This window comes from Urocampus carinirostris, chromosome 16, assembly GCF_059441175.1.
Source record: "Urocampus carinirostris isolate Australia breed hairy pipefish chromosome 16, RoL_Ucar_1.0, whole genome shotgun sequence".
NCBI classification, from domain to species: Eukaryota; Metazoa; Chordata; class Actinopteri; order Syngnathiformes; family Syngnathidae; genus Urocampus; species Urocampus carinirostris.
Window position 1 is genome coordinate 7,155,016 of NC_142364.1, and position 27,148 is coordinate 7,182,163.

The 27,148-nt window shown below is 42.1% G+C and overlaps 1 protein-coding gene across 1 annotated transcript in view; it reads left to right on the forward strand.

The window, feature by feature from the left end:
* LOC148350104 (splicing regulator ARVCF-like) overlaps positions 1 to 23,444 on the forward strand; it is a 46,979-nt gene extending 23,535 nt beyond the window's left edge. Inside the window, exons 6-15 of the mRNA XM_088355993.1 lie at positions 12 to 129; positions 4,883 to 5,054; positions 7,957 to 7,974; positions 14,809 to 14,936; positions 15,004 to 15,154; positions 16,974 to 17,166; positions 18,531 to 18,642; positions 19,989 to 20,076; positions 20,157 to 20,236; positions 22,881 to 23,444. Of these exons, the coding sequence (XP_088212119.1) occupies positions 12 to 129; positions 4,883 to 5,054; positions 7,957 to 7,974; positions 14,809 to 14,936; positions 15,004 to 15,154; positions 16,974 to 17,166; positions 18,531 to 18,642; positions 19,989 to 20,076; positions 20,157 to 20,236; positions 22,881 to 22,973 (1,153 nt within the window). The 3' untranslated portion in view covers positions 22,974 to 23,444. The remainder of the gene's footprint in view (positions 1 to 11; positions 130 to 4,882; positions 5,055 to 7,956; positions 7,975 to 14,808; positions 14,937 to 15,003; positions 15,155 to 16,973; positions 17,167 to 18,530; positions 18,643 to 19,988; positions 20,077 to 20,156; positions 20,237 to 22,880) is intronic.
* Positions 23,445 to 27,148: the final 3,704 nt, after the last annotated feature.

The following is a 27,148-nucleotide window of genomic DNA, read 5'->3' on the forward strand; positions in this document are numbered from 1 at the left end:
GGTCGGCATAGGAACGTCAGCTCGGATGGAGCCGAGGCCCGACAGCGGCTGAGAGAGTGCGAAGGCCTGGTAGATGCCCTACTACACGCTCTCCACTCGGCGCTGATCAACAAAGACACGGACAACAAGGTCAGTCCACGAAAATAAGTCTGTAGTCTGTGCAGCCCTTTGAGACTCTGTAAAGTAGGCTTAAACGTATTCACTCAAGGTGTGTATTTCTAATAAGTTTGATGTTCCCTTTTGGCGTCTGTTAGTCTTCCTGTCTTTGTTTACGTTTCCAGGGTGGTGGTCTTTGGTCTATTACTGATATTACTACTGTATTTTCCAGACTATAAGGCGCACCTGACTACAAGGCGATGGAGTAGCTATAGTAGTAAAAAATTTCCACATCATATATTTTGAGACAGGATTCAACAAAACCGCTAAACTCGCACTCCACGCAAAAAAATACTCTTCAGAAAGTGTGACATGTGATGATTTAATCAAATTTAAGAAATAAGAATCTTGCCAGAGCCTGTATCCCAAATATCGACAAAAATACCACTTTAAACTTGTCTCCCTCTTGCACTTACTTAAGCTTGACCTTCATATTTTTCCTCATAAATAATGGTTTCAAAACAAGGTGCAAGCAGAGTTCGTTTGTATAAACGTCACCAAATTCTGCAAAGATCCTGACGTAATTAACTTCAGCGCAGGCGGCGCAGGGAGAGAGACAGGAAGGATGGCTTGCGTTCTTTGCATAGCTCCAACACTCCCTACCCATCACCCAATCAGATTGGTCTGGGTGCTTTTTGGAGTTTTGAAGTATTTGCAGTTTGTTCTGTGGATTCTCAACAGTGAACATGGATTATTTAATATGCTTCTATATAAAGGATTAGGTTAGTGATGTACAGCCAAAACGAGTCTTTTTTAGTGTGGCACTTTGAGTGTAAACTGTAGTAAAAATTGTCTATATATATATATATATATATATATATATATATATATATACTGGACAGTACCAGTGTTGATTCGGCTTCGCTTGCACTACAATAGGTTTGGTAAACGCAAATTTTGTCACGATTGCCATGGCGCCCAATTGGCCCCGCCCATGTGGCGCCAGCTGCAACTTGTTGACAGATTGGCTCCCTGTCAGTATTTAAACTCGTTCCTGTCAGTCCCCTTTTGCCGGTCTGTCTGCGAATCTCTGTTTTTACACAGCAAGCCCTTTTCACCTTGTCCTGTTTTTTGCTCCTGTTTGCCTTCCGTTACGATCTGTTTTGATCTCGACCACGTCTGCTGTCCCGTCCCGAATTACGACCTGTTTTGATCTCGACCACGTCTGTTCTCCCGCCTCGAATAACGATCCGTTTTTGATCTCGACCATGTCCAATCTCCTCTCCTGGCTTTCGACTTGTTTCCAATCCCGATTGCATTTTTGCTCTTCTATCCTGGCTACTGACCCGTTTTTTCCGTTCCCGACATCGCTCGCCAGGAATTCCCACTTCCACCGGATCGTGTGTTCAATCCTTTCCCTTCTTCCCAATAAAACTGAGAGAAACGTTACGCGAGTGGGTCCTGTTTCCGTTCTGGTCTTGACATGGAGAAAATTTGTATGGATTCCATTACGTCTTGATGTATTTATTCACCTCAAGCAGTTACATTCTCATACACATGTAAATATCACTGCATAACAGAATGCCTGAAAGGGGAGTAGAAGAAGAAAATTTATGACATACAGTAATCCCTCGGTTTTCACTGTTAATGGGGACCGAGACCACCCGCGAAAACTGAAAATCCGCGAAGTAACGGCGCCCCTTCAAAAATGCTTAAAAAAACCTACACAGGTATACAGTACACCCCCTGTATAGAGTACACCATATAGCACAGGTGTCAAACAAGCGGCCCGCGGGCCAGATCAGGCCCACTAAGGGATTGAATTTGGCCCGCGAGACAACACTCCGAGAAGCGCAAGAGAAAAACAAGCTGCAGGTTGAAATATGTCAACTTCATGTTGCCAAAGCCAGGTGCCTCGAAGAAAGACACTGTACTTGTATTTTTTTTCTCTCTCCCTATGTCTTTCTCTCATTTCCTCCCTTTCTCTCTCTCTCTCTCTCTCTCTCTCTGTCTCTTTCTCTTTCTTTGTTCCTCTTTCTCTATCTGTCTTTTTGCCTTCTTTTGTTCCCTCTTCCTTTTTTTCTTTTCTCTTCTTTCTCTCACTTTCTATTTCTCTCTTTGCCCCCTTCTCTCTTTCTCTCTCTCTCTCCCTCTTTTCCACCCCTTTTCTCTCACTCTGTCTCTCTCTCTTTCACTCTCTGTGTCTCTCTTTTTCTCTTTCTTTGTTACTCTTTGTCTCTTTCTCTCTCTGTATCTTTTTAACTTATTTTACTCCAACTTCCTTTTTTCCTTTTCTCTCTTTTCTCTTTCTCTCTTCCTACCCTTTGCACTTTTTTTCTCTTTTCTCTACTTCTGTAATTCTATTTCTCTTTGGATTTTTTTCTTCCGCTCCCTTTCTTTCCACCCTCTCTCACGACTTTTTATCTTTTGTTTCTCTCTCACGACTTTTTAACTTTTGTTTCTCACTCTCTCTCTCTCTCTCTCTCTCTCTTTTCCACCTCTTTCCTGCAACTCTCTGTCTCTTTCTGCGTCTCTTTCTTTGTTACTCTTTCTCTCTCTGTATCTTTTCAACTTATTTTGCTCTAACTTCCTTTTTTATTTTTCTCTCTTTTCTCTTTCTCCCTTCCTACCCTTCGCGCTTTCTTTTCTCTTTTCTCTCCTTCTATCTTTCTATTTCTCTTTGGATTTCTTTCTTCCGCTCCATTTCTTTCCCCCTCTCTCACGACTTCCCTTGTTTCTCATGCTCTCTCCCTCTCTCCCTTTTCCCCGCCCTCTCTCCTTTTTCCTTCCCTCTTTCTCTTATTCCTTTATCCCTCTTTTTCTTTCTCTTGAATTTACTTGTCCGGCCCCTGACAGAATGTTTGTTCTATCGTGTGGCCCCCGAGATAAAAACAGTTTGACACCCCTGCCATATAGAATACGGGTAGAGAGAGAGAGAGAGAGAGAGTGAAATTCATGTTATAACAAAAAAAAAAACTGTAAAATATGTTGTATGTACACGGAATAGGACTGCGGCGAAACCACTACGAACCATTCAATATGATTGTATTAAGAGAATAAGTGATAAACTGAGCGCCACATAAGAAGGGGGTGAGGTGGGAGGAGTTAAAGGAGGGGGGGGTGAGCGAAGCGGTAACTTACCATGACTAAGCATTGTGTCAGGGCCTCCCCCTCCCCTTCACAATAAGAGTGTCCACACCGTGTCCTCAGTTGACATAAGCTCGGGCTCAATGGCGTCAAGTCAATAAATGCTTTTATTGAGAAGGTAAAGTATATTTTTTTAGACCCGCGAAGCTCTGAACCCGCAAACTAGCGAGGTTCCACCGTATATGCAAAACTTCAAGTAAACATCCTCGAGCTATTTATAAGAATGGGCGAATATTTCGGTTTCTCGACTCATATAGACATAACCGAAAAGAATTGTGACTGTGCCCGCAGCAAAGGAGGTTGGACAAAGTATGAACTGAAAGGGGGGGCAATACTTTTGCAACTCCTACTTTTTGATCCGAAATGTTGTGTACATTAGGTTTCTTTTCACGATTGAGTCTCTCAAGTGTCTTGGAAGTCGATGGAAGTCCGTGTCAGAGCGGCTCATAGGGTGTCATCGCCCTGATGTTGTTTTGGATGCAGCCACTAGGGGGGAGGGGAGAGACAGGGGCAGGGGGGGTGCAAATGATCAAATCCTATTGGCTCCGAGTCAGGAAGCATTACTTTTATGGGGCATTAAAGCGTCACACTCCATCAAGTTAATTGAGACTCTGCGCCAAAGCTGCCAAGTGCAATCGGCGGCGCGCTGCATGCGCCCAATCGCCTGGGCTGCAGTGATGCAAATGAACCAGACGTTTGGTTTAAGGCAGGGGTGTCAAACTCATTTGAACTCGGGGGCCACACCATGGAACAAACATTCTGTCGGGGGCCGGACTAGTAGATTAAAGAGAAAGAAAAGAAAGAAAACAGATGAAGAAATAAGAGAAAGAGGGAGGGACAAAGAAAGAAAAAGAGAGAGAGGGAGAGAGCGTGAGAAACAAAAGAGATAAAATTCCTGAGTGATGGGGAAAAAGAAAGAGGAAGAAAGAAAATCCAGAGAGAAATAGAAAGACAGAAGGAGAGAAAAGAGAAAAGAAAGTGTGAAGGGTAGGGGGAAAGAGAAAAGAGAGAAAAGGAGCAAAAGAAGTTAAAAAGACACACAGGGAGAAAGAAACAAAGAGCAACAAAAAAAAGAGAAAAAGAGAGACACAGAGAGTGAAAGAGACAGAGACAGAGAGTGGGAGAAACAAAAGAGATGAAATTCCTGAGTGAGGGGAAAAAGAAAGGAAGAGGAAGAAAGAAAATCCAGAGAGAAATAGAAAGACAGAAGGAGAGAAAAGAGAAAAGAAAGTGCGAAGGGTAGGGAGAAAGAGAAAAGAGAGAAAAGGAAAAAAGAAAGTTAGAGCAAAATAAGGTAAAAAGGCACAGCGGGAAAGAGACAAAGAGGAACAAAAAAAAGAGAAAAAGAGAGACACAGAGAGTGAAAGAGACGGAGACAGGGAGAAAAGGGGTGGAAAAGAAAGAGAGAGAGAAAGAAATACAAGTTCAGCGTCTTTGTTGGAGGCACCTGGCTTTGGCAACCTCAAGTTGACATATTTCAACCTGCAGCTCGTTTTTCTCTTGCGCTTCTCTGAGTGTGGTCTCGCGGGCCGGATTCAATCCCCTAGCGGGCCTAATCTGGCCCGCGGGCCGCCTCTTTGACACATGTGGTTTAAAAGCCTGCCTCGCAAAGTTTTTTTGTGTTTTTTTTTCTCTCCAGTCGGTGGAAAACTGCGTCTGCATCCTGAGAAACCTTTCCTACCACGTGCACAAGGAGGTGGCGGGGGTGGAGCGCCTCCAGGAGGCTCACGTCACGCAGCTGGTCAGGTCGGTGACGCCGAACCGGAAGAAGAATCACGAGCCGGATTGCTTCGGAGGGAAAAGACCCAAAGGTAGGAGCAAGGAATGGTTTTGCGTTACCGGGTTTTCCGCACCCCCCCAAAAATAGTCCAATGCAGTGTTCCCTCGAAGCTGCTCGCCCATTCTCAGCGCACAAGAAAATCTAGCCAGCGCACAAAAATCAGGGCTCAAAATGACTAATTAAGTTACAGTGCATGAAGGTCAAAATACACGGGTTCCCCTGACGTTGTGTCCGAAACGCGGTATTTTGAAGTCGAGTCGAAGTAGGACGAAGTTGAGTAAAGTTAGAAGAGTTTGTCGAGAACCGGCTCCTACGGCTCGGCTCACTAAAAGGAACCGGCTCTTTCGGGTCCTAAACGGCTCTTCGGGTTGTTTTTGCTTCTTTCATCCCAACATGACCAAATATTATGCAAAGTTATGCACAAAATGACTGAAAGGAAGGGGGGAATAGAACAAAAAAGAAAAAAATACCAAAATGAAAAAGTAGTGAAAAGCTGAGAAAAAAAGAAACAAAAGGAAGAGAAAAAAAGAAGGAAGAATTTGGAAAAAAACAGAGAAAAGAAAGAAACATAGGAAAAAAGTAAATAGAGAACAAAAAGAAAAAAGTAACGGCTCGGAAAAAATAAACACAATGAGATTTTTTTTAAAGGAATTTAAAAAAAAAGTAGAAAAAAACACGGAAAAAAGAAGGAAAAGTTTGTGTCCGCGAAGTAGCCTTTAAAAAAAAAAAAAAAAAAAGTTTTTTTAAAATTATTATTTTTAATTATTATTTTTTAGACCCGGTTAATGGGGAACAAAACCGCCCGCAAAAAGTGAAAATCTGTGAAGTAGCGACGACCCTTGAAAAATATATTTTTTTAAAATTTTTAAAATTTATTTTTTAACCATTACAGACCGCGAAGCTCTGAAGCCGCGAACGTGGAACCGCGAAGTAGCGAGGTCCCGCTGTATAAGGCGCACTGGAATATAAGAGAATCAAAACTACAGTATGAGGTGTACACCCGTTGCGCATTTACACGCATACGGTTGATCAGTCGAAAAATCTCACTCACCAAAATCGCAAACTAAGATATCAGGGTTCGTACACCTTGGCCAAATTCAAGCACTTTTCAAGCACTTTCAAGGCCAATGTTTCCATTTTTCCAGTACCCTTCAAGAAAGAAATCCAGCGTCGATCCAAATGACGTTTTTGTTGTTGTTGACTAAAACAAATCTTTCTGCTAGCACATACTTTGTGGTTTTTGGAGCTCTTCCTATCTATGATCTATTTGTGTCAATGGGTTGCTGTAAACTGACATAAATTCTGTCAAGTCAAGTCATGTTTATTTGTTTGGCCCTTAATCAAAAAGAGTCTGTTGGGTCTAAAACGACGTGGGAGAGCTAAAAAATATTGGCTAACCGTAGAAAAAAATGCACCAGGCAAAGACTTAAGTTTTTTCTTTCCATACTCTCTTTTTCAATCTTGATCTCAATCTCAGTCATCCCCCGTCTACCTCTGTGTTTTATTGAGATCATAAGACTGATATGTTGAGACCTGGGGGTGGTCTACACCTTCAAACAAAGACAAACGACACAAGACCAAAGACCACCCCCCTGGAAACCCAAACAAGGACAGGAAGACTAAGAGACGCCAAAAGGGAACATCAAACTGATTAGAAATACACACCTTGAGTAAATACGTTTAAGCCTACTTTACAGAGTCTCAAAGGCCTGCATAGACCATAGACTATTGCAAACTAAAGAGTAGAAATTGTGCTTTAACAATCCAAACAAAGACTTAAGTTTTTAAAGCAGTTCCAACCGGGGAGCTGAGATCTTTCCTTACTTTCTTTCTCAATCTCGATCTCAATCTCAGTCATACCCCGTCTACCTCTGTGTTTTATTGAGATCACAAGACATGGAAAAGTACTAGTATGTTGAGACAGAAGCCAAGACCACTCCCCTTGGGGTGGTCTTCGTCTTCAAACAAAGACAAAAGACCAAAGACCAAAGACCACCCCCCTGGAAACCCAAACAAAGACAGGAAGACTAAGAGATGCCAAAAGGGAACATCAAACTGATTAGAAATACACACCTTGAGTAAATACGTTTAAGCCTACTTTACAGAGTCTCAAAGGGCTGCACAGACCACAGACTATTGCAAACTAGAGACTATTATTACACCATCCCCTGATCTAAAGCCTACATGAGGGCAAGGGAAAACTCAAAAACCTCAAGTCAAGTCATGTTTATTTGTTTGGCCCTTAATCAGAAGGAGTCTCAAAGGCCTGCACAGACCACAGACTATTTTGAGACCATCCCCTGATCTAAAACCTACATGAGGGCAAGGAAAAACTCAAAAACCTCAACATGGGGAAAATTAAGAAACCTTGAGAAGGGACCGCAGGATGACTAGAGTGCAATGGATGTTGCAATAACTAACAATACACAGAAATTGTGCTTTAATAATCCACGCACAGCTTCACTCCTTTACAATTTTGTGGGCACAAACACGGAAAAAGCTCTAAAGTTGTTGGGGAATAATAGAAAGTAATGACTGTATGTAGGGCAGTTAGCGAAAGGGCGCATAATCTTCTATTATTGAAAATATATCATAAAAAAAAATTAAAAAAATCTAAGGAGCCATTTGGGAGCCTAAAAAATCCGGCTCTCCTCTGAGAGACGACCTTAAAGAGCCGCTTCTCAAAAAAGAGCCGGAATTACCATGACTACTCTGATAAACCCGCTTCACATGACAATTGAATACTGGAGCCACCATCGCCGTCATTTTTACACAGTTTTCATTTTTTTAATTTAAAAGCGCGGTCTATTGGGTCAAACTGCCAGGAAACACGGCTTTATGGAATATTTCACACTTGTTTTTAGCACTCTAACAATCTTCTATTCTTCTTTTTATTCTCTTCTTCCTTTCTACTTTTTCTTCACGTTCATCAGAGGAAGGCTTCGGCCACGGTCAGTAATTACTTCTTCTAAATCTATGAACATTTATCTGTGTTAAAAAATCGATTCTAAACTACTCTAAATTATAAATCCCAATTTGTGTGCACGTGTGTTTGTATGTGACTTATAGGCTCCGAAACGGCTGGAGCGATTTTTGTGAAAATTTTCACAGTTGTACTTTAAGTCTCTGTAAGGGAGTTTAGCTAGGTTTTGGTGTCCAGGCCCCTCAATAAATACCAACAGAATCGATAAAAATCTGCTTTTCTGCTTTTGTGGGGTCTCATTTGCCCTCTGATGGTTAAATTCAGTACTGCAGATCCAGACCACCGACACTCCAAGCAGCAGAATACAATCTTCTATCGAGCTAGGAACGCCAAGAACTTTTGCTTGTATATCTTAGATACAGTGCCTCGCCAAAATACTACGCCTCTCTGAGAATTTTGCTAATTTCAGGCTTCAAACTTAAGACTAAAAAAAGGAAAATATTTTCTAAGAATCGACAACATGTGAGACACAATCGTGAAATGGAACCAAACTATTCCGACATTTTATAATTAAAATGAAAAAAGAAAAGAAAAAGAAGGTGTTACAAAAAATATTGGCCCCTTGTTTTCCATGATGACGTCTGAGTGATCCAACGTTGACTTAAATGAACAACACTAAACAGAGTGCATTAAATCTCAGTTTAAATGCACCTGTTTTGTGATGGGCTCAGGGGTCAGTGAAAGGAGACACTGGAGAACAGAGAGCGTTATGAACACCAAAGAACACACCAGGCAAGTAGTGGGAAAGTTCAAAGCAGGAATCAGATACAAGAAGATTTTGCAACATTTACACATCTCCTGGAGCACTGCGCGAGCAATAATATCTGTATGGAGAGAGCATAAAACCACTGAAAACCTACCAAGATCTGGAAGTCCCTCTAAACTTTTGGAGAAAACTAATTATAGAAGCAACCAAGAGACCCATGATCCCAGTGCCTTAATCTGCCCTTTATGGAAGAGTGGCAAGAAGAAAGCCCTTTCTGAAAGAGTATTATAAAAAGGTGTTTGCAAGAAGCCACAAGGGAGACACAAACATGTGGAACAAAGTGCTATGGTCAGAGGAGTACAAGATATACATTTTTGGACTCAATGCAAAGCATTACGTTTGGCGTAAGAGTAACACTGCACATCACACTGAAAACACCATGCTCACTGTCCAACATGGTGGTGGTAGCATCATTCTCTAGAGCAGGGGTGTCAAACTCAAGGGGGCCAGAACTCAAACCACACCTTTAGTCGCGGGCTGAACATTTATTGAATACACTAAAACTTTCCTTTAAAAAAAAACAAAAACATAAACAAATATGAATTGAAAACAGTCAGGAATATTATTCCAGAATAAACAAACTTCTCCACAATTAATTTTCTCGGCCATTGTGGTTTTTAGTATCCGAGTATAATTTGAAAGTTATCAGGGTTTCATAGACCCGGGCCATTATAGTAGATGTATATAAAAGGATTCCGCGGGCCGGATATAATTGCACGCCGGGCCGGATGTGGCCCGCGGGCCGTGAGTTTGACACGGGTGCTCTAGAGCACAGGTGTCAAACAGGCGGCCCGCGGGCCGAATCAGGCCCGCTAGGGGATTGGATCCGGCCCACGAGACAACGCTCAGAGAAGCGCAAGAGAAAGAGAGCTGTAGGTTGAAATAGGTCCACTTGAAGCCAGGTGCCTCTCACAAAACGCTGCACTTGTGTTTCTCTCTCTATAATCTCTCTTTCTCTCTCTCTCTTCCTCCATTTTTCTCTCTCTCTCTTTTTCTCTTTCACTCCCTCTGTCTCTTTTTGTCTTTGTTTGTTTTTGTCTCTTTCTCTCTATGTCTTTTTACCTTCTTTTGCTCTCTCTTCATTTTTTCCTTTAGTCTCTTTCTCTCTCTCTCTGTTGATTTCCAATTTCTCTCTTTCCCTCCTCTCTTCTCTCCTCTTTTTCTCTCTTTCTATTTCTCTTTGGATTTCATTCTTTCTCTTTCTTCCCCCCTCTTTCACTATTTCTGTTTTTATCTCTTGTTTCTCACGCTCTCTCTCTCTCTGTCTCTCTTTCTCTTTTTTGTCCCACCCTCTATTTCTTTCTCTCTTTTTTCTTTCTCTCCAATCTACTAAACCGGCCCCCGAGAGAATGTTTGTTCTATCGTGTGGCCCCCTAGCTTAAATGAGTTTGACACGGGTGCTCTAGAGTAACCTTTCTTCAGCACAAATTGGGAATGTTGTTAGTTGATAGAGCGAAATAAAGGGCGATTCTTATAGAAAATCTGTCGGGAGTCTGTAAGAGACCTGGGAATGGGGTGCAGGTTCACCTTCCAGAAACTTAAAGCAAAATCTAGAATGGAATTGTTTCAAGCTAACAAAATAAAGCCCAGATCTCAATCCTACTGAGCATTTGTTGAAAGATCTGAAAAAAAACTGAGCATCATCGATCACCATCTACCCGGTAGCTATCTGGAGCTACCCGGCTTCAGCGCTGTTAGGGACAGAGACACAAAAGCCTGCGGGAAGCGGAGAGGAGCCCGACTCGCTATCTACGTGAACACGAGGTGGTGTAACCCTGGGCACAAAGATTTCCATCCGCTGCAGGGACGTCGAACTTTTGGACTAGTGTGTGAACTCCCGTTGCTAACTACAACACAGCACCCCGAGGCCATCCTGTTCATCTGTTAATAAACAACAAAAGGATACTGCTGGAAGTGTGAATTTCCCTATCTATCTACCATAAAAATGTAGGGAACTTGAGCTGTTTTGCAAAGAAGAATGGGCAAACACTGTTTCCAGAGGTGCAAAATTTATAGACATACTCGAAAAGACTATGATCACAGAAAAGGAAATTGTACAAAGTAATAACACAAAGAAGGCCACGCCCACTTTTCAAGTACAATTTGTAAATATATTGGATCGATTTGGTTTTTTTCCACAATTGAGTCTCACAAGTTGCAATACCTCAAAGTTCCTGTAGATGGCGCAATACTTTAGCATGGCACTGCATGTAATCGGATACAATTCCTCACAAATGAGATCACGGCTCTGCGTTTCGCTTTGTATGCACGGCACATCGGAGAAACCGCTTAAAATGCCGGAGCAGGCCTCAGCACCTGCCCCCGCTCCAGGACTCTCGCATTACTGAAGGACCGATACATCGTGATTTCCGGGCGGAGTTTACTGTCGTTGAAAATATAATATGTAATAGGGGAGGGGGTAATGTATATTTATTCACATGCTGGCTAGCATAAAGCACAGGTGTCAAAGAGGCGGCCCGCAGGTCAAATCAGGCCCGCTAAGGGGTTGAATTCGGCCCGCGAGACAACACACAGAGAAGCGCAAGAGAAAAACAAGCTGCAGGTTGAAATATGTCAACTTGATGTTGCCAAAGAAAGGTGCCTCGAACAAAGACGCTCTACTTGTATTTATTTCTCTCTCTCTCTCTCTCTCTCTCTCTCTCTCTCTCTTTCACTCTCTGTGTCTATCTTTTTCTCTTCCTTTGTTGCTCTTTGTTTCTTTCTCTCTCTGTGTCTTTTTAACTTCTTTTGCTCTAACTTCCTTTTTTCCTTCTCTCTTTTCTCTTTCTCTCTTCCTACCCATCGCGCTTTCTTTTCTCTTTTCTCTCCTTCTGTCTTTCTATTTCTCTTTGGATTTCTTTCTTCCTCTACCTTTCTTTTCCCCCTCTCTCGTGACTTTTTATCTTTTGTTTCTCACGCTCTCTCTCTCTCTCTCTCTCTCTTTCTTTCTTTCTCCCGCTCTCTCTCCTTTTCCCTCCCTCTTTCTTTTATTTCTTTCTCTTTCTTTTTCTTTCTCTTTAATCTACTAGTCCGGCCCCCGACAGAATGTTTGTTCTATCGTGTGGCCCCCGAGTGAAAATGAGTTTGACACCCCTTGCATAAAATCCACATGTTGTGCTCCTACGTGGGTTGCCAGAATGGACTTACACTATATACGAATGGATACGACTGCCGTGTTTTAAATATGGGGGTAGAAAATAAAAAGGAAAGGTCACAGAGGAATGGACTAATACACATAAGGCTTTTTTAGCGAGTTTACGCTCTGTACTACAAGTCCCACAATGCTTTGCGGCGTGTGTGTATAAAGCCTTCAGGCGTGAAAGTAAAAAAACAAAAAAAAATAACTGCATTAATTTAATTTCTTAGCCCTTTTCAAGCAACTGAAGACCACCCTAAGCTCTTGTGCTTTTACATTGCCCAAAGGAGCAAGACACTAATGTCATGTCCTGCACGGTTGTCATGGCGCCCAGCTGGCCCCGCCCCTTGACACCGGCTGAGACGCATTGGACCGATTGCTTGTGGAGTACTATAACGCTCCGTTTGGGACTGCCGGTTGCCAGACCATTGCTTTACCTTGTTGAAGACCTGTTCATGCCTGTTTGATCTGAGTAATGCCTAGTTTGTCATTTTGATTGCCTTTGAACCTGTTTTGTTTTGTTTTTGGTTCGTTTGTGTGTTGGACAACTTTACTTTCTCAATTCAAGTGACAGATCGTCTCCGCATATGAGTTCCGACTTCCTGCTTCCCAGTCCGTTTCGTGACAACTAAACCCTAATTGAGAAATTCGACAGAAATGGCAGGTCTTATTTCCTACTTTCACCTGCAAGTTGACTTCTGGCAGCATTTGTTAGCATTTCATACTCAAATCCTGCCCGGGGAAACGACATAAGCTGTATGCAGAGTGGAAAAAATTAAATAAAAAAAGAGATAGGTGTAAAAAAAGATGGCCTGCTCATGCCTAGAGGAGCCGGGAATCGAACCTTCTAACTTTCAGTCCTGAGACTCTACCTCCTAAGATACTGCCACCCCCAAAAATTGATTGACAGGCAATAATTGGTAGTGTCAGGTCTGGCTCTACAAATTCTACTCAGGAAAAACATAATAAAACACGACACTTTCAATTACTTTTGGATGACTCCAATACCAAATATGCTAATAAAAGACGAAATAAACTAAATATGAATAAAATGATGACTCACAACACGTGGTAAGCTTTCTCTCCTGGCTTTGATCTCTTTGATCTCCGGCCAAACTAACATAAAATACAACAGAAACAAAATGAAAATAAATCCAAACAGCTTGCCAACATCAGCCCCACACTGCAGAGGTTCAGGGTTCAAGTTCAGCTACCGTAGCCTCATTGTGTGGAGTTTGCATGTTCTCCCCATGCTTGTGTGGGTTTCCTCTGGGCACTCTTGTTTCCTCCCACATTTCAAAAACATGCATGTCAGGTTCAATGGCCGGGCTAAATTGTCCCCAAGCCTGCACAAAATTGAGTCATTTGATCCATATTTAGTTTCTTTTGTCTTTTATGAGCATATTTGGTATTGGAGTCATCCAAAAGTAATTGAAAGTAATCCAGTTAAAGTAACCCTACCCAACCCTGAAGATAGGCACACGTGGGATATGGAGAAAGAAGTCGAAAATGTACACAAAAGTTTGCTCGAATTAGGGAAACCTTTAAGGAACAGCAAAAAAAAACGTATTTGAAAAGTCTTATTTCCTACTTTCACCTGCAAGTTGACTTCTGGCAGCATTTGTTAGCATTTCACACTAAAATCCTGCCCGAGGAAACTACCGTGAATTCTGGACATTAGAGCGCACCTGATTATAAGCCGCACCCACCACATTTCGGGAGGAAAACCGATTTTGTACATACACAAGCCGCACCTGTATATTAGCCGCATGCGCCCACGTTGAGAAAATGCAACACAAACACAAAATTAACCCATACCCGACACAGTCCACAAATCACAACCGGCAAAATGAACGGAAAATGATACCGGTACTTAAGATTTGATACAGACCTGCAGAGTCCGGGTGCCCGTTGAAAGCAATCCAAGGAAAAAAGTGTATATTTCCAAAGGTAAGGGTGGGAAAAATATATATCCACTATTGTCGGCCGCGTCCACAAACACGTCTCACCTTTACTCCACTTCCCGTCAGCCCGCGTTTGCCCCGCCCCTTCTTTCTCATTTGCTCGTGCAAAACATCAGAATAAGTTTCTAAAATAAATATATTGCAAAAATATACAGTAGCAAATACATATTATACATGGTTACACATATTTACAAAGAAAGACGGTACACCGAGAGAGTTTTCAAAGCTTTAATAATAATATTATAACTTTCATCCCAAACCGTGCCTGTGAAGGGTAGCAAAACGCTACTAGAAACACGCTCGCAACACAGTAAAAGGCTCTGTGAAAAAAACATACCGTACTTGTAGTAATCACGGTAAACCGTCCTCATCTTCCTCCTTACAACTGACGTCATCAAAGTCGTCTTCCTTCAGTATGGGAAAGAGACTTTGTCATATAGACGTCGTCCCACGCTCCTTTTTTCAAAAACACGCTAGCAACACGCTCGCAAAGTAAAGTTTACGTGCAGTAGCTCTGTCTCCTTCTATATCGGACTGCTCGATTGCATTTAGCTTGAAAGTTGAGTCATGTGCCTTTCTTTTTGCAATTTGCATGATGAGGATATGTCTACGCTAATTGAATTTATGCACAAGCCAAGAAGTTGCAGTCTTCCTCGGCGCATGTATTCCACCGGTCTAAATCTTACCTTTTGTACTCGAGCGCCGCTGGCGGCTGTAAGAAAAATGACATTAATTGGCCGCATCACTGAATAAGCCGCAGGGTTGAACGTTTGGGAGAAAAGTAGCGGCTTATAGTCCGGAATTTACGGTACATAAGCTGTATGCAGAGTGGAAAAAATTAAATAAAAAAAGAGATAGGTGTAAAAAAAAGAACGTTAGCAGGGTTCCCACCAAAATTGAAAATGTTTCAACACTTCACATTTGTTTCTGACGCAGGTTTAAAGATGCTGTACCAGCCCGAGGTGGTAAGGCTTTACCTGTCCCTGCTAGGCTGCAGTCAAAACCCCAACACTTTGGAGGCGGCCGCCGGGGCCCTGCAAAACCTGGCAGCCGGACACTGGACCGTGAGTGGGTTTTGGTTTCTCGACAACAAAGCTGCTTGAAACGGAAACCGAAGGACTGTTTTCGTAGTGGTCCAGTTACATCCGAGCCACGGTGAGGAAAGAGAAAGGACTTCCCGTTCTGGTGGAGCTTCTGCGTTCCGACGCCGACAAGGTGGTGCGAGCCGTGGCCATCGCTCTCCGGAACCTGGCCATGGACAGACGGAATAAAGACTTAATAGGTAGCTGGAAAACCTGCACACCTGTCCCCATTTACCGCAAACTCAACGCATATTTCCCCAGCACACGGTCCTGTTATAGTAGCTACCTAAGAACTGGTGCAGACCAGGAGAATCCAACTGTTTAATTACAACAAATCATCGCAAATTCTGCCAAGTGCTCTGAATGTCAAAGTGAAAAAGTTAAATGAAGCAAGGGTACTATGACTCCCTTCGGAAGCCAAATGCTTCGTCATCTAATTAGTGTCATGCACTGTCCCTATAGAGTGAGATCGCAATTTTGGCAAAATCAGCGGGGAAACGTCGAGTACAGAAAAGCACACATTGAGCCGCGATCAAGACATTTGTCTGCGCAGTAGTCAATAATAATTATTTGGTTAATAACATATAAATGGGAGCACAGCGGCACAGTGGTTAGCGCGTGTGCGGCACAGTCCTGAGGTCATGAGATCGAACTTCCTGTGTGGAGTTTGCATGTTCTCCCCGTGCTTGCCTGGGTTTCCTCCCACATTCCAAAAACATGCATGTCATGTTAATTGGCCGGTTCAAATTGTCCCTAGGTGCGAATGAGTGAGAAAATTGTCCGTCCATATGTGCCCTGCGACTGGCTGGCAACCAGTTTAAGGTGTCCCCTGCCCACTGCCCTGAAGACAGCTGGGATGGGCTCCAGCACCCCCGCTACCCTAATGAGGATAAGCGGTGCAGATAATGGACAAAAACGTTCTCAAAACTCAATGTACTGTACTGACTAATATTTGGAATCCTGTACAATCAAAACAGCCTGTACACATGCAACTGATCTTAAGCTCTCCCATCCCTTGCACTCATGTCAAAGTGATCGAGAAGAGACCAAGTATTGCTACTACTACGTTAAAAAAATCCTTACACATGCAGACACTAGTTTCTACCAAGGGACGGGTACACGGTTATTATCCGGCTGACACTTGCATGTGTACAGGAGTTTGCATGTTCTCCCCGTGCTTGTGTAGGTTTCTTCTGGGAACTCCCGTTTCCTGCTACAAAAACATGCAGCTCAGGTTCAATGGCCGGGCTGAATTGTCCCTGGTGAGTTGTGTGTCGCAGCACGGCGGCACAGTGGTCAGCGCGTGTGCGGCCCAGTTCTGAAGTCATGAGAGTGAACCTCCTGTGTGGAGTTTGCATGTTCTCCCCATGCTTGCGTGGATTTTCTCCAGGCACATTCCAAAAACAGGTTAATTGGCCGGTCCAAATTGTCCCTACGTATGAATGAGTGAATGAGTTGTCTGTCTCTGTGAACTGGAAACCAGTTCAGGGTGTCCCCTGCCCACTTCCCCGAAGATAGCTGGGATGGGCTCCAGCACCCCCGCAACCCTACTGAGGATAAGTGGTGCAAATAATGGATGGAAGGAAGGAGTTGTCCGTCCCTGTGTGCCCTGCAACTGGTTGGCAACCGGTTCAGGGTGTCCCCTGCCCACTGCCCTGAAGATAGCTGGGATGGGCTCCAGCACCCCCGCAACCCTACTGAGGATAAGTGGTGCAAATAATGGATGGATGGAAGGAGTTGTCCGTCCCTGTGTGCCCTGCGACTGGTTGGCAACCGGTTCAGGGTGTCCCCTGCCCACTGCCCCGAAGATAGCTGGGATGGGCTCCAGCACCCCCGCAACCCTACTGAGGATAAGCGGTGCAGATAATGGATGAATGGATGTGAAGGACTTCACTTCTATAGCAGTTTAAGCCTGGGGCTTAAAATTCAGTTCAATTCCTTACCTAAACTTGAGCATGCGGCTATTCAGGGGCGCCCCTGTGGTCTGGAATTGACGGAAGTTCTCCCCCTGGCGTGCAGGCAGCTACGCTCTTCGGGACCTGGTGGCCAACCTGCCGTGCGGCCAGCAGCGACCTGCCAAAAATCTGGACGGGGACACGCTGGTATCGCTTCTGAACACCATTCACGAGATTGTGAGCGACAGCCAGGAAAACGCCAGGGCGCTCATACACGGGCACGCCGTCCAGAAACTGGTGGCCATCAGCAGGTCAAGGTGAAATGTCTACTTCTGTGTCGTGCATAATCGTTATAGTATACCTGTCAATCTGTATGTTTTTGCCGTACAAAGTACGTTTATTATGCATTTTAATAAACACCGACTATCACCAAGTCAAACGAGTTCGAGTTGTGTAGTGAAAGGAAGTCCGTGTCTTTTTAGAGAACCGGCTTTTTCGGCTCAACTCATTAAAGGGAGCCGGCTCTCAAACGTGAATTGTTAATGTAATCATTAAGAATTTAAACCATTTAAATAAATTATATTTATCAATGTTAGTTCTCTCTCATTTATCTTTATAATTTTGGGATTTTTGTTCACCAAAAAATCACCGAATTTCAAAATTTTATGAGTACAATTAGTATGTAATGCATTACTGTGCAGTTTCTGCAGATGCATGAGGCACACAAGCCCCGTGCCTCTGACAGAGAGCAATAGGGAGACAAAGGATTCTAATTCATTTTTTTACTACCATTACTCAGTACAGGGAGTCCTGTATTTAGAAATAGTTCTGTCCTCCTCAAATTTCACCAGAATTATAACTTGAAAATATATACAGTATATAAAAATTTTAAAATAATGAGTAAAACAAAACTATAAAAAACAATAAAATAAGAAATATTTACAGCTATCTATAGAACATATACATATATATATATATATATATATATATATATATATATATATATATATATATATATATATATATATATATATATATATATATATATATATATATATATGTAGACCCAAGGCATGCATCTATTCTGAAAGGCCCGACTGAAAGCACATCACTGTTTTGATACTTTCCTTATTGTGGTTACGCCATGTTGCCACCAATCGGTGAAAAATACAATTGATAAAAGTCAGTAAATCTTTTTTAGGTCAGACAAATATAAATCTTATTAATGTGTTCACATTTTTTAGACTTTCAAAAATTGGATTTGAGACAGTTTAATGCTAACTAAGGCCTTCATTTTAGAATAATGAATTCAATGCTGGGGGCAGCGCGGCGGCGCAGTGGTTAGCGCTTGTGTGGCACAGTTCATGTCATGGGAACCTGTCGTGGGTTCAAATCCAGCTCCAGACTTCCTGTGCGGAGTTTGTATGTTCTCCCCGTGCTTGCGTGGGTTTCCTCCCACATTCCAAAAACATGCATTTCAGGTGAATTGGCCGGTCCAAATTGTCCCTAGGTGTGAATGACCGAGTGAGTTGTCTGTCCCTGTGTGCCCTGCGACTGGCTGGCAACCAGTTTGAGGGGTGTCCCCTGCTCACTGCCCTGAAGACAGCTGGGATGGGCTCCAGCACCCCCGCGACCCTATATATATGTATATATATATAATACTACAATTGTTTTATTTCAGCCAATCAACACGTGAAACCAGGGCCGCCTCCCACGTCCTTCAGACCATCTGGGCCTACAAAGACCTAAGGAACACCCTCAACAAGGCAGGCTGGAACAAAAGCCATTTTAAGGTATATTTTCTCAATTGTTACCGTATTCATTCGTGTGAAACACATTTTATTAACCGAAAAAAATACATCAACATTTCTTATACATGAGTATTACTGCAGTATATTTGTGCAATGTCTGATCAATCGAATAACATCATTGACGACATCCGCAAATCATTAAATGCAAAGGGAATCGAACCTGGGTTGCGGGAGTGACAGCGTCGAATTCTAAGCACTGGGCCACCTGAGAAATAGATGACAAATGAAAAGGCATTCAATATTATCATGTTATTTTTATCTATGGTACCAGGGACAAATGTTAAAGAATGGAGAAAATAAGGGTTTTTTGAGTAGCTAATGATGATTTGGACTTGCAAAAAACATTGTAAATTTGAGTATTTTGTTTACAAGATCAACTTGAAACGCTCAGAATGGAATAGAAGAATTGAATTTATTGTCAGTGTTTGTGAACTGCACAACCAAATTAACATTTATCTCTAGTACGTGAATAAAAATAGTATGATGATGAAAGAACTGCTTTTTCATAAGTTATGGATACCACTGGTGGTCCAGTAATTAGGATTCAGTGCTCCCCCTGTCACGGTTGCCATGGCGCCCAATTGGCCCCGCCCGTGTGTCACGGTTGCCATGACGCCCAATTGGCCCCGCCCGTGTGGCGCCAGCTGCAGCTTGCTGACAGATTGGCTCCCTGTCAGTATTTAAAACTCAATCCCCTTTAGTCGGTCCGTCTGCGAATCTCCGTTTTTACACGGCAAGCCCTTTTTCGCCTGTCCTGTTTTTTGCTCCTGTTAGTCTCACGTTACGATCTGTTTTGAGCTAGACCACGTCTGCTCTCCCATCCCGAATTACGACCTGTTTTGATCTCAACCGCGTCTGTTCTCCCGCCCCGAATAACGATCTGTTTTTTATTTCAACCACGTCTACTCTCCTCTCCTGGCTTTCGACTTGTTTCCGATCCCGATTACGTTTTTGCTCTTCCATCCTGGCTACTGACCCATTATCCGTTCCCGACACCGCCATCGCTCGCCACTGAAGTCCCACTTCCGCGTTCAAAGCAACCTGCTCCCCGCGACCACCGGATCATTTGTGCAATCCAATCCCTTCTTCCCAATAAAACTGTAAGAAATGTTACGCCAGTGGGTTCTGTTTCCGTTCTGGTCCTAACCCTAACCCGCCTCGTGACCCGGGCTCGGTTCCTGTTGCATCCAACTGCAAAGTTTGAATTGTGAAAATGCTAAACAAAATGTAACTGATTTTAATACAAAAACTAGGGGTGCGCGTTCCACACGATTAAATATGGCGGTGATTTATATTTTTTTAATTATTTTCCTTCCCTGTTTCCAAAGCCGACAGCAACAGGGGTGCCGAAAAAATCCAAGAGCGTCAAACAAAGCGGCGACGACATCACTTTGCCTCTCATGGACAAATCGCAAGGTCAGAATTTTTTTTTTAGAATTTTAATTATTGTAAATTAAAAACTGTTTATAAGAATTTCTCGACATTTGCTTTTCCAGAAGTCTTTTCCGGTAGTTTAGAGCCAAACGACAGAGTGGAAGATGTTATCGGACCGGTTGTTGAAAGAGACCCTATCGCGGTAAAAACCCTGTTTTTTTTATTTAGCATTCCAAACTTTCATGTACAGTGGTGACCCGAGAGGCGGAGCATTGAAGAAATAGCTCACGATTTTGTTTGATTACCTTGATGCTAATGCTAAATAGCATCTATGTTAAAAGAGTTGCAGACACTGCCCTACTTACTTATCCCAAACCCTAGGCCTGACCCTAACTCCCTAACCCTAAACCCCCTAACCTTAAGCAGAACCCGAAACCTACCTCAAACCATAGGCCTTACACTAAGCCCCCTAACTCTAAGCAGAACCATAAACCTATACCAAACCCTAGGCCTGACCCTAAGTCCCTAACCCTAAACGACCATTCGACTTACGTAAAACGGTAGATAGGAACATTTTTTTGGGGATGTCGAAAAATATCTAGATATTGCTTTGAAGTTAGATTTTGAAGTACCGTAATGCTTCTTTTTGCCACTACCGGCGAGTGGCGCTGTGAAAGCTCACCCAGCATCCCACCCGAAGAAGAAATCCGCTTCCTCTTTCTAGTTCGAGTGTAAACATACTACCCCGTATCTCCAGCGCGCTAAGAACTTTGACGTTTTTATTGTTTAAAATCTCGAGCATTCATTTAATATGGTTGGTGTAAAGTGTGAAGAAGAGGCGAGCCGTTTCATCTGAAATGAAAGTGGAATAAGAAAGCTTGATGCGGTTGAGAAAATGGTCGGATCGCTTTTTTCGGCCAGGACCTCTTGAAGCGCATCTTCCAAAAGTATGTTAAACTCAAATTTATCTTTATAGAACATATTATTTTATGAAACAAGTACAAAATAATCCAGGTTACCTATACAAGCCTAAAACATACAAAATATAGCACTGAAGCAACTTACGTTCTTAAGTAGGGCAGCGTCTGTATATGAATTAGTAGGGTTGCACGATAATTATGAGTCGTATAGTTATCGCCCAAAATAGACATCAGTTATCTGCCCAATAGAAAATTGATACCATGCTATAATCTTTAATCAGCTATCAGTATTTGGTAGAGAGATTCTAAGTTCCTCATTATAATATATTTTGATTTTCCATGAAAGTTGAGCTGTAACCCTTAATCTTAGCACCCGAACCAAAGCCGTAACACTAACCCTGACCCTAACCCACTAACCCTAACCAGAACCCCAAACCTACCCTAAACTTTACACCTGACGCTAACCCCTTAACCTTAATCCTTAACCCAACCGCCCAAACCATAGCCCTACCCTTAAACCTGACCACAACCCCCTAACCAGAACCTTAAATCATACCCTAGTCCTGACCCTAATCCCCTGAACCCTAAGCAAATGCCTAAACATACCCCAAACTCTAGGCCTGACCCTAACACCTCCTAACCCTAAAACCCTAACTTTTAACCGAAACCCCACAACCATAGCTCTAACACAAAGCTTGACCCTAATCCCCTAACTCTAAGCAGAACCCTAAACCTACCTCAAACCATAGGCCTGACACTAAGCCCCCTAACCCTAAGCAGAACCATAAACCTACCTAAAACCATAGGCCTGACGCAAAGCCCCCTAACCCTCAGCAGAACCATAAACCTATCCTAAACCCTAGGCCTGACCCTAACTCCCTAACCCCCCTAACCTTAAGCAAAACCCTAAAACTACCTCAAACCATAGGCCTGACACTAAGCCCCCTAACCCTAAGCAGAACCCTAAACCTACCTCAAACCATAGGCCTGACACTAAGCCCCCTAACCCTCAGCAGAACCATAAACCTATCCTAAACCCTAGGCCTGACCCTAACTCCCTAACCCTAAACCCCCTAACCTTAAGCAGAACCCTAAACCTACCTCAAACCATAGGCCTGACACTAAGCCCCCTAACCCTAAGCAGAACCCTAAACCTACCTCAAACCATAGGCCTGACGCAAAGCCCCCTAACCCTCAGCAGAACCATGAACCTATCCTAAACCCTAGGCCTGACCCTAAATCCCTAACCCTAAACCCCCTAACCTTAAGCAGAACCCTAAACCTACCTCAAACCATAGGCCTGACATTAAGCCCCCTAACCCTCAGCAGGACCATAAACCTATCCCAAAGCCTTGGCCTGACCCTAACTCCCTTACCCCCCTAAACTTAATTAGAACCCTAAACCTACCCCAAACCCTCACCCTGACCCTGACCCCTTAACCTTAACTCCTCAACCCTAGCCCTAGCCCTGAGCCTGACCCTAACCCCCCAACTAAAACCCTAACTTTCTTGGGACCCATTATTGTGTGCAAAAAAGGAAATAAAACCAACAAAATCACAATCAAATGAGATGTGGTCCCTCTCAAACAGGCCGATTGACTAAACAGGCAGAAGATATCGAGCGGAACATTATCTACTATTTAAAAGTATAATTGATCCTCTGTTTGTTTCTTAATATTATTTTGAAGAATCTTCTATAATATCAAATACCCCCCTCATGAAAAATGAGGGTAGAGAAGGTATTTAAATGCATTTTAATGGAAAAACCTGACTGGAAATTCTAGCATTATGTGTTGAAAAATTCCAAATCTAGGCACCGCCGCTGTCGAATTTGCATATCAGTCGACACCAAGCACGCTTGTTTACGCCGCGTCCAATAATGTTTCCATATCTGTCCTCCCCCTGTCCTTTCCCCTCCCGGTGCAGGCGATAAGCGAGAGGAAACACTTCATCCGAGCTGGCAGGCCGGCCGTTGGCCTGGTGGATAACAAACCTCCGCCGCTGGACTCCTGGGTGTGAACGGGGACATTTAGCAGCACTTATGAGAGTCCGTTTGAGAAAAAAATCATACTCGCTCTCATATAAAATGTCATACTCTCACACATGCACATTTATAGTCTTGCAGAGACACAGTCATACCCACGCACAGATACTACTATACTCTCATAAATAGTACTATACTCTCATACTCGACTCTTGTACATGACTATACTCTCACACATACTATACTACTGTACTCTCATATACACAACTATACATTCGGACATACTATAATCCTCTCATACACACTACTATACTTTCAGACATACTATTATACTCTCATTCACATGACTATACTTTCATACATACAATTTTACTCTCATACACACAACCTTACTTTCATACATACTATTCTAGTCTCAAACACATGACTATATTCTACTCTCATATACACAACTTCGCTTTCAAACACATGCACACTTATAGTCTCCAAGAGACACAGTCATACCCATGCACAGATACTACTATACTCTCATAAATAGTACTATACTCTAATACATGACTCTACTCTCGCACATACTTAACTTTTGTACATGACTATACTCTCGCACGCTATACTATTGTACTCTCATATACACGACTATACATTCGGACATACTATAATCCTCTCATACACACTACTATACTTACAGACATACTATTCTACATTCATTCACACGACTATACTTTCAGACATACAATTATACTCTCATACGCACAACCTTACTTTCAAACATACTATTCTACTCTCATATACACAACTTCGCTTTCAAACACTTACACAATTATAGTCTTGCAGAGACACAGTCATACCAATGCACAGATACTACTATACTCTCATAAATAGTACTATACTCTCATACTCAACTCTTGTACATGACTATACTCTCACACATACTATACTACTGTACTCTCATATACACAACTATACATTCGGACATACTATAATTCTCTCATACACACTACTATACTTTCAGACATACTATTCTACATTCATTCACGCGACTATACTTTCAGACATACAATTATACTCTCATACACACAACCTTACTTTCAAACATACTAGTCTACTCTCATATACACAACTTCGCTTTCAAACACATGCACGATTATAGTCTTGTAGAGACACAGTCATACCAATGCACAGGTAGTACTATACTCTCATAAATAGTACTATACTCTCATACATGACTCTACTCTCGCACACACTCAGCTCTTGCACATGACTATACTTTCGCTCATACTATACTACTGTACTCTCATATACATGACTATACATTCAGACATACTATAATCCTCTCATACACACTACTATACTTTCAGACATACTATTCTACATTCATTCACACGACTATACTTTCAGACATACAATTATACTCTCATATGCACAACCTTACTTTCAAATATACTATTCTACTCTCATATACACAACTTCGCTTTCAAACACAAGCACAATTATAGTCTTGTAGAGACACAGTCATACCCATGCACAGATACTACTATACTCTCATAAATAGTACTATACTCTCATACATGACTAAACTTCTCACATATACTCTACTCGTGCAAATGACTATACTCTCACACATACTATACTCTCTTATACGCACTACTGTACTCTCAGACACACAACTATACTTTCAGATACACTATTATACTCTCATACACACTACTATACTTTCAGGCATACTAGTATACTCTCATACACACTACTATACTTTCAGACATACTAGTATACTCTCATACACATGACTATACTTTCAGACATACAATTATACTCTCATACACACAACCTTACTTTCAAACATACTATTATACCCTCATACACACTACTATACTTTCAGACATACTATTATACTCTCAAACACACGACTATATTCTCAGACATACTATTCTACTCTCATATACACAACTTTACTTTCAAACATACTATTATACTCTCATACACACTACTACAATTTCAGACGTACTACTATACTCTCATACACACTGTTATACTTTTACACATATAAGTATACTCTTAAACACACGTTACTCTTCTGTCACACAGGTACTATTATACTCTCTCACATATACCACTATACTCTCTCACAGGTACTACTATACTGGGAGGAACTCAAACTGTACAACATATACACACAGATCAGTTTGTATCGCCATGGTTACCAAAAGTACCTAAAATAAAATCACTGAGAGGAGAGATGACCATGGCACTAGGTGTGAAAAAAACTGTAGTAATGGTAGTTTTAATTTTTAATGGTGAGTGAGAAAGAATAGTTGTGTGTGTGTGAGAGTATAATTGTGGGACTGGGAGTATAGTAGCGGGGAATAGATTATAATAGTGTGTGGGAGTGTAGTATGCAAGTGAGTACGGTAATATGCCTGTAAATGCATAGTAGTGTGTTTGTGTGAGAGTACTGTAGTATGTAAGAGTATAGAAGTGTTTATGAGAGTATAGTCATATGCATGAGAGCATACAAATGTTCATCAGAGAGTATTGTACTATTTGTGCATGGGTGTGACCATGTCTGTATAAGTCTATCGATGTGCATGTATAAAAGTATAACGTTATGTGTGAGAGCAATTATGATTTCTCAAACTGCCTCTCTTACGCACCCACATTTATGCAAACCGATCCGACGTGTAGTGTCTAAAATTCCGGTAACCGTAGTGTTTTGTTTTTCTATCCTAGGGAATGACGTGCCAAATATTTATCTATAAAATGCATAGATTTGACCAGATTCCTGTAGTTATTGTATGAAGTAGTCTGAAATATGCAATCGGCAGTAGATAGGGGTCCGAAGACAATTAGATTTCACCTCACACATAAAATTTTCAAACACTGAGATTAAGCTGCTAGTTTATAATATCTTTCTAAAATTTCCTCAACGTAGAAAGGTCCCGCTGATGATTTATACGGTTAGGCCCGGAAATATTTGGACAGACACAGAATTTTCACAAGTTGGGCTCATTTTGACTTCAAAACAAGGTGCAAGCAAAGATCTAGAGTAAAAATGTCACAAAATACTGCAAACGAGAAGGATATCGTATTTACCTCCAGCGTAGACTGGACCGAGCGAGAGAATGAAGGGAGTGCCTTGTGCTGTGTGCAGAGATCCGCCCACCTCTACCGCTCATCCAATCAAACTGCTCTGAGAGCTTTGCTGCCGTTTTAACCCGTTTACAGTTTATTCTGTGGGTTTTTTTCATAAAGTATCACAAGAGTTACCATAGATTGTTTAATGAACTTCCATTTAAAGCATTTCATAGCGGTAAAGTGGTGTGACATCCTGTCTGTAAACTGAAGTTGAGAAAGTGACCTATATATACTGGACTGAACCTGGTGTCTACTGAGTGTTGCTTCGGTTTCACAAAGTACCAAAATCAAGATCCAATCACCCAATAGAGAAGCGTCCTTTAGTCAAATTTGATCCTTCACCCATATTTACTCATGTGAAGAGCCAAGTCATGTTTATTTGTGACGGACAGACTATTGCAAACTACAGACTACTATGACACATCCCCTGATCTAAAACCTACATGAGGGCAAGGAAAAACTCAAAAACCTCAAATCATGTTTATTTGTATGGCCCTTGATCACAAGAAGTCTCGAAGGGCTGCACGGACCAAGACAATTGCAAACTACAGACTATTATGACACCATCCCCTGATCTAAAACCTACACGAGGGCAAGGAAAAACTCAAAAACCTCTAGTCATGTTTATTTGTATGGCCCTTAATCACAAAGAGTCTCAAAGAGCTGCACAGACCACCGACTATTGCAAACTACAGACTGTAATGACACCATCCCCTGATCTAAAACCTACATGAGGGCAAGGAAAAACTCAAAAACCTCTAGTCATGTTTATTTGTATGGCCCTTAATCACAAGGAGTCTCAAAGAGCTGCACAGACCACCGACTATTGCAAACTACAGACTGTAATGACACCATCCCCTGATCTAAAACCTACATGAGGGCAAGGAAAAACTCAAAAACCTCTAGTCACGTTTATTTGTATGGCCCTTAATGACAAGGAGTCTCAAAGAGCTGCACAGACCACCGACTATTGCAAACTACAGACTATTAGTAGCATATCAGCTATCTCTCTTCCATATTTCTCCTTTGAGTCTCAAAGTCTTGAGTTTCACCGCCATTGAGAGCTTCTTTGAATAAT